General features: G+C 40.0%; 1 protein-coding gene across 2 annotated transcripts in view; it reads right to left on the reverse strand.

Annotated features, from left to right (window-relative positions):
- The window catches only part of C7 (complement C7), a 52361-nt gene extending 48577 nt beyond the window's left edge, over positions 1 to 3784 (reverse strand). The window contains exon 1 of one of the 2 annotated variants that reach the window (XM_025436229.3): positions 3568 to 3784. In XM_025436229.3, coding sequence (XP_025292014.1) covers positions 3568 to 3573 — 6 coding nt within the window. In that variant the 5' untranslated portion in view covers positions 3574 to 3784. The remainder of the gene's footprint in view (positions 1 to 3567) is intronic. The other variant, XM_025436230.3, reaches the window with a different exon arrangement.
- Between the last annotated feature and the right edge of the window lie 5030 nt (positions 3785 to 8814).

An 8814-nucleotide genomic window follows, 5' to 3' on the forward strand; every position in this document is an offset into this window, starting at 1 on the left:
TCTCCGCCTCTCTCTGGGTGTCTTTTATGAATAGATAAATAAAATATTTAAAAAGTAATCTAGAAAGAAATATAACAACGGTTAATAGGATTTTTCTGGGATGAAATTATAGGTGATTTCTATTATCTTATTTTTACTTTTATGTATTTCCGTACTTTGACCACTGAATGTGTCCAGGAATATAATTCAAATCTTTACTGGAGACTCTTTGAGAGTATCAAATGTATTCAATTTATAACCCGGTGTAACAGTCCTTAAAACCATCTTACCCAGATTTTAACAGGCCGATATATACTTTCTCTTCTCCCTCAAAGCTTTTTTTCTCTCCATGTAGTTGTGAAGTGGCTTCCCAACATTTTTTCCAGACCCTTCTACTTTCCTTCTTGGATTACTTACCGTCTTTTTTTTTTTAAGATTGTATTTATTTATTCATGAGAGACTGTGAGAAAGAGATAGACCCTCAGGCAGAGGGAGAAGCAGGCTCCATGCAGGGAGCCCAACGTGGGACTCGATCCTGGGACCCCAGGATCAGGACCTGGGTCGAAGGCAGGCGCTAAACCGCTGAACCACCCAGGGATCCCTACTTACCGTCTTTTTACGTATCTTTCTTTCAGTTGTAAAATTCTAATTGCATACTTCTGCTTTTTATTGTTCTAGAAAGCTTTTAGCCTGTTATTTTGATTGGCATAACCAAAACCCTAATAGCTGTGAGCATCCTGGAAATGAGTGAACAGTGGTGGGAAAAGTTGTGAATACTTTTCTGACTTTTCAATAAGTTTGTAAAGCAGTGTCTTTTAAAGGTTGTTGTTTTGTTTTTTAATTAAAAACTACAATTTTTTTTCCTTTTTCAATGATGTCTTTAACTCTGTGCCATGTCAACTCATTTTTTCTGCCTGTAGGAAAGCCTATTTCATAGCTTTACTAGTCACTCCCAGGCACTAACACTCACATTTTCAGAAAACAAAAATCCTGAAACAATCAAGTAGTCAAATTTCAATTCAGTATCCAATCAATTCACTATCCTACTCCAGGGTCCTAGATGCTTATAACAGGGGTGAGAGGGTGTCTCCTTCAGAATTCTTTCTCGTTCTTTTTCTTTTCTTCCTCACCTCTCCAAGCTCCCTCTGTCTTCTTCAAAGTCACAGCAGCAGGAATGAAAGGGGCAAGAGCCAAAAAGGGTCTTGTGTGACTGAGCCAGCTGGAGATCTTGATGGTAAACCAGGATGTTGGTATGTTGATTCTTTATCTCCCACTGCGCTTTTTGTGGTTCTTTGGATGCTCCCCTCCCACCCCCCCACCCCCATTGCAGATCTACAACCACTGTACTCTGGTACAAATGATTAATCTCTTTGTTCATGACTCTGGATTCTCACCAGTGCTTGCCTCGTGGGAGTCCTTTCCCCTACGTATCCTACCTGTTGGGGTTGCTTCATCCTGCAGGCAGTTTGTTAAGCAGAATCCCTGGAGACCCAAGTCTGGCTCCTTCCCAAAGGTCCACTTTGAGTCTATAAGATACTTGCACATGTCCTTATCCTGTCAGACTCTAGATGTCCAGGATGTAACCAACCCTGCTGTGTTGATTTACTCTGCTAAAGGCAGACCAGTGAACCAACCTGTGGCTTTAGATTTTCCCATATGTGACTCGAGTATCATTCCCTGATATGGAAATGTTGGGGTTCAGAGCAAATGGTCAAGAAAGAATTCTTGAGACATCTACAGTGCAAAAAGGTGGTTTTATTAAAGCAGGAGGACAGGACCCACGGGCAGAAGGAGCTGCACTGGAGTTGTGATGGGTAATTAACTATATTCTTTCGAGTTGGGAGAGAGATAAGGATATTGTAAGTATCTAAGGAATTTTGGAACCAAGGTTTCCCAGACCTTTAGGGGGCCCAGCTACTGTCTAATAATACCTTAGTCATGAGACCCTTCAGATGTATATCACTGGGCTATATGCTTGGAGGATGATTGCTAACATGTATCTTGGGGTGGGGGAGAATGGGAGTAAAGATAAAGGGAATTTCCAAAGGAATTTTTATATGCTAAAATAGACTTACAGAATCCTGGGGGGTCAGGATAATGTTAAGCTAAGATTGCCTTTTACCCTCAGCAAAGTGTCAACAACAAGGCAGCTGAGTTTCTAGAGAAAGGTCACTATTTGTTTCAAGGACTTGTCAATGGGCTATAGACAGTAAGGAAACTTAATTTTTTCTTTGGTCTTTGTTTCCCACATCATTCCCTATATCTCCAGTACTCTAAAGGGTTGATCTTGTATACTTTTAAGGATAGGTATAATGAAAGTGTCACCCGACAGAAGTAAAGTTACCCTTTTTTTTTTCTTTTTTTGAGAGAGAGTGAGAGAGAATACATGAGCCAGGGTCAGGGAGAGGGACAAGCAGACCGAACTGAGCTCAAAGCCCGATTCTCATTACCCTGAGATCATGACCTGAGCTGAAATCAAGAGTCCGCCATTTAACCAACTGAGCCACCCAGGGGTCCCTAAGCTCCCTTTTTGTAATACTGCATTTCCTGTCCAGTATCTCAGTCTAAAATGTGGGGATACACAGCATTCTTTGTTCTTGGCCTTCAACTCTCAGCCAAAGCAGGCATCATGAAAAGATTCACTCTTAACATTCTTAACAGCTTTTATTTTTTTTTTCTTAACAGCTTTTAAAACACATTTTAAAAGAAATTCAACCAAGTTTTAGGGAATATACTTTTTTTTTCTCATCAGGCCTGCCTTTGTCAACACCTTTCCCATATATGTACTCTTTATTATAACCTGTGAAGATCTGCTTATTACAAGGCAGTTCTCTTCATGAGTTATATAAGCTGAATCTATTAACCAAAAGAATGCCTTGAAATTTGCTAGCTGGGTCCCTGAAAATGAAGCAGTTATCATTTCCCAACTTCAGAAAGAGTATGTTAACAAATGGACAAGATAGAACAATCACAAATTAATAACAAGTGATGCAAAAATAAGTTGAAGTTGCTGTCTCTGGTCCTATCACTGGTTGAATTGTAATTTTCCTTACATTTGGCTATGTTGTATTGGAGCCAACAAGTATATTTGGTAAACCTTTAATTGCATTCCATCCATCTGTATCCTCCACTCTCACATTCCTGATATTTCATCAAGGATTCCATCTGAAACTCCAGGACTCTTACATAAGTCAAGTCATGGGGGCTCATGGCATGGCCCCAAATCAAACAAATAAACAAACAAAATATACTGGAAGGAAGTTTTCCCTAAGAAATAACAATGGTATTATTGTATTTCTTAATCGCTTTCTCAGGACTTTCATAAACATTGCCTCCAATATCTGGTTCCCAGACCTCTGAACCAGTAATTTTACTGCAAAACAAAACAAACAAACAAAAAATAGAATTCACTTTGACCGAATTGTTAAACATATTTAAACAAGGATTTTTTGTTGTTGTTTTAAGTTACCCCCAGATCTTTGTCTTTCCTATTTCCCCATGACTTCTCCTTATTTGAGTCATTTTGGTTAAGCCTCGCTCCCTTTTGAGATTGCTTCGTTCACGAAAGTAATGAAATTATTATCTTACCTTCATGTTTGGAAAAACATTCAGGGCAGAAGAAAGGAAGAAAACTTCCAGTGAGTGCCCAGTGAATTTTCAACAGCAGGAAGAGCCCAGCAGCCTGCTCCCTCTCTCTCTCTCTCTCTATGCTGGGGATTAACTTGGCACTCATAAACAGAGCAAGTGGTTCTAAGACTTAGCTCCTACCCCAACCAGATTCTCTGGGGACACCAAGAGCCTGCCCCTGGACTTAGTCTGTGTTTTGAAGCCAGATGCATCTTATCAATTTACACAGGCCTTAGCTATAACCAGCTGGAACTGTTTGGAAGTATAGTTCTAAGAAAACATCTGTAAATCAAGAAAGGCAGCAAATGTTCTCAGTTCAATGTTTATATGATTTTCAACCAAAGGAGACTTTATGTAAGGCAAGGGATAAACCCCCTTCCTGTTTCAATCTTCTAAACTAAGCGGCTGTTTTCATGATTCTCTTAAAGGGTGTTGTACACCAAACTTTGAGATTAAACACTGTGAGAAAAAATATATAAATGCAGTTCTGTCACTCAGGATATAAATGGAACATTCTGGAGTGGAATCTCCACCCCTCCCCCCAACAAAAAAAAGGAAAACAATACAACAACTATACTATAATATATATATATATATATATATTATACTATAGTTGTGTATACACACACACACACACACACACACACACATGGCCTAACACAGTATTACATTCATTTCTTCGTGTTTGACTTCCACAGAATGGTCAAAAACAGCATCATGTTTTGCAAACATTGAATAGCATCACCAATTTCCCCAAGTTCTTCCCTTAATCCTTTTTGGAGATCACTGTTGGAAAGTTCCTATCGTTGGTCATCATCATCCGTGCATTATCTCTTCCCCCATTATTGTCTTGCCTAATTCTTATAGATCCTCATTCCCCACAGGTTTGCATTGATTCTAGCATTTCTCAACATCACTTTCATAGACTGCAGGAAAGCTGCATTTTGGGGGCAAGAGTTCAGATTTTTTACTGAAGCTAAGCTATGGTTTGATTCACATGGTTTGGTCAAATATTCTGACGCTTGCTGCTAGGGCATTATAAATAGGCGAGACTCAAGTGTTAAGTGGGAAAGGGATTTTAAGTTGAGAGTAATTTTATAACTAAACATTCCATTAGTGAATACTTTCCAAAAAAAAATATTTTCCAGTTTTAATGATTTATTTCTTTCTTTATCCTAAGAATTTGAATAATAGAGACCAACCCCCATCTTCCTCTTATAAATTAGTGTTGGGCTTCCAGAGATAAACTTTCCACATCTTTTGTTAAAATCATTAGTGATTTGTGTGGGAGAGATTTTGCAACAGAGAAGATGACCCCCTAATTCCTGAAAGATTTTTTTTTAAATTCAACTCCAGTTGCATGATTTCCAGATGTTATGGACTTTTCTTAAGAACTCATTGTGCAGAGGAGACTGAGTGACTCAGTTGGTGGTGCGTGTGAGTCTTGATCTTCGGGTTGTGAGTTCAAGCCCTATGTTGGGTGTGGAGATTACAGAAAAATGAAATCTTAAAAAAAAAAAAAAAAGTACTCAATGTACAATTCTACATTCAAGGACTCATTTGCATCCCTGAAAGCAGATTCTGAGACAGGAAATCAATTGCAAGTAGGCTTTTTGAGGGGGGTTGGGGGGCTTTTGTTTTTTTTTTTTATTTGGGTTTTGGCTGGGTTATTTGTGGGGTTTTGTTTGGTTTTCTGATTTGAGAAGTGATCATAGCTGAGGGATGGAAAAGGGAGACAAGGAAGGAGAGGTCACCAGTAAAAGGCACTTTGCCTTGTGGCAATTAGAACTCAGTCCCAGTGTGGAAATCTGGGGACACTGCAGAGCACTTCTCAGAGCTATTCCAATTAACTGAATATATCAACCCTCTCTGATTGAGGGTGGCTCCTAGACTCAACTCTCTAACACTTCCAATTTGCCTTGGAGGTAGGCTGAGCAGCCCTGGTAGTTAGGGCAGGAAAGGGCCTTCAGGAAGACTGTTGCAGGTATCAGCAGTATTTGCAGGTATTTGCTTTTGTCATGTAGTGAAAACTGCTGAGGGGATATAATAAGTAGATACCAACAGCACTGCTTGTGGTAGCCTGTCATTCATACATGAATGCATTCATTTATTTGTTTATTCTAATTCAACAAATATTTACTGAGGACACATAATATAATAGGCTATAGATTTTGACAGCAATACCTTTTATTATTTTTATTCCTTACATGCTATAAAGATCATATGAGCCCATGTATAGAATATCCTTAGTCTAGAGGATGACACATGCATGCAGTATACCTATAATAAGTTAGAACTTGAATTGTGCAGCTCACAGGGACTGTATCCCAGAGAACATTTTAAAAGCTTACAAAAACTTCCTTTCCCCAAGTGTTTTGCAGTCTCCCATCTCCATATCTTTGCTCTCACATGAATAGTGTTTCTTCAACAGTTGGAATTTCAGTGGAGGAGCCATTAGAACAAAAGCTTTAAGTGCAGGTGGGAACCTTACTCCACTCCCCTCAGGTGGGAGATTTGACTGCTGGCATACTGTTGTGTGGACTTAATTCAAAGGACAATAGGAACTCACTCAATGGAAGTTTTAAAGAAAGAATCAAAATGATGTTTCCAAATGATCGAAACAGTGGTGGTATGTGGGCCACGCAGGTAAGGAACAGAAGGAGGACACATGATTTGGAATTTATTTCAGCAGTCAGCCAAGGGGTAACCAGGCCTCATTCAAGAAGGGATGGACAAAAGACCAGAGAATTCACAAGGCTTGGTGATTAAACATGGTTTCATGTCTGACTGAGAACATGGGGGAAGTATAACAAATGAATAAAAGAGAGAAATGGGAAGTTGAAGAGGAAGAGGTGATTTTGGAGAGGGGACATTTTATTTTGGAGAAAACAACCAACACATAACAGAAATGTAGATATTTCTGGAAAGAAATATAGGAACTTCCTTTCACAGGGATATAGATAGAGCCACTGGCATAAGGATAATACATAAGCGAAGTCATGAGAGAGTGATCACAGTGAAGTATAAAACCATAAGACCTGCCACAACTCTGGGAGCAGAAGGAAGAAGAGCCAAAAAGGAGAGAAAGAGGTTACAGAAGGAGAAGGAAAACCAAAACAATGTACTGTTAAACCAATTTAAGAGAATCATAAAGAGAGGTCAGTCAACAAAGACAAGTGGTGCTCAAAGAGAAGGAATATTGAGGGAAAAAACCACACTACTGGGCAATTGAAACCTAATCAGAAAACTGTGGATAAACTGTGGATAAACAAAGTTTCCCCACATATTTTCTAGTCTGGTGCTACAAGATGTGTCTAATAAAAAATAATTTTACGGTTTTTTTTAAAGATTTTATTTATTTATTCATGAGAGACACACACACACAGATTGAGAGAGAGAGAGAGTGAGAGAGAGAGAGAGAGAGAGAGGGAGAGAGAAAGAGGCAGAGACATAGGCAGAGGGAGAAGCAGGCCCCATGCAGGGAGCCCGAGGTGGGACACCATCACGCCCTGGGCTGAAGGCAGCGCTAAACTGCTGAGCCACCCAGGCCGCCCAATTTTATGTTTAAATATGTGTAGAAAGCATATATTATAGAGAAGAGTTTCTCAACCTGTGAATTACCGGCCTTTAGGGCATTGATCATTCTTTGTTGGTAGAGGTGGTAGGGGGCACTTGTCCTGTGCATTGGAGGACAGTCAGTAATACCCCTGGCTATCTACCCCCTTGATGCCAGTGATACTCTTCCCTAGTCATGACAATCAAAAATGTCTCCAGATATTACCAAATGTCCCCTGGAGACCAAATCAATCCCCTTCCATTGAGAACCACTGTTAGGGTGTCTATCCCTAGGGTGTTCAGCCTTAGATTCACAAAACACATTGCACAGTGCATTGTAAATTAAATGTTCTAAAAGTTACACACCAAGTAAAATTTCTCAAAACGTTTTCCAAACCAGAGTTTTGCAAATTCATGTGACCCAGAACTTGTATTTCTGACAACCTTCAAAACTGATATAGCAGACATGCTCTAGCAAACGGTGTCTGAGCCAACACTGGATCAATGGAAGAAGAAAGAAGATTGCTGCCAGACTTGGGAAGGGGGTCCGCAAGGCCTCAGTCCTCTCCCTCTGTCCTGCTGACACACTCCCTATTACCCATTAGTCTTCACTTCCCTTGGTAGCACCTCAAAAACTTCAACATCTTCAAACCCTAATGAAACAGACCAGTGATGATATCAAGAGGCTGTTATGGTCCACCTTGGGGAGATATTTGCAAACATCTTAACAAGCCTATTTCATTTGCTAGCCATTTGTTTTATTCTGAATTGTTCCACTGACTCCAGGAGCATGAGAGGACTAATCTTGCTGAGGAAGAATTAAGCCTCCTTTTCTCTCTTGTTGAGTCTGAGGTCAGAACTGAAACTTCCAGAGATTGGAGCAAAAGGCAACAGCACCCCCTAGTGGCAGGCATGCTGCAGTCCCTTGAGTGGTTGGTACAAGAGCTTTAGGCGCTGGAGTCCAACTACTCCGGAGAAAGAAACGTTGAATCCTCTTAGTCTCCCCGTCAAGTGCTTGTTAAACTAATAAGTAATCCAGGCTGTATCTCTTTTTCCACTAAAGCGTCATTGTGTGAATAGTTTAAGAATGAAAAACGGCTGCTAGGCAGTACTTTATCTAAAGGAATTTTTCAGCAAAACAATGACAGTTAAGTGCTTTATCATATGCCTAATAAGATGTCCATCTCTGCTGGTAGCACTGCATTCAGTACTGTGATTTGTGCATTATTTTATTTGTCTATTTATTTATTATTTATTTATTTATTTAATTATTTATTTATTTATTGATAGACATTTATTGAATACACCACAAGGGAGCAGTGGCGAACAGCAAAGGAGAGACTGCCTGCATTATTTTAAAGTGAGGTTCACAAAAAAAGAAAGAAAAAATTGAGGTCACTAGATTAATACTCTCTGTTGGTATCCAGTCCCAAGGAACAATGTTTTAAGGTTTAAATAGATTAAGAAATATTTCCAGGGGCGCCTGGGTGGCTCAGTTGGTTAAGCGGCAGCCTTTGGCTCACGTCATGATCTCAGGTTCCTGGGATCCAGCCCTGCATTGGGCTCCCTGCTCCGCGGAAAGCCTGCTTCTCCCTTTCCCTCTGCTGCCCCCCCCCCCCCCCCATTTGTGTGCTTTCTCTGTCTCAAATAAGT

The sequence above is a fragment of the Canis lupus genome, chromosome 4, assembly GCF_003254725.2.
Source record: "Canis lupus dingo isolate Sandy chromosome 4, ASM325472v2, whole genome shotgun sequence".
Lineage (NCBI taxonomy): Eukaryota > Metazoa > Chordata > Mammalia > Carnivora > Canidae > Canis > Canis lupus.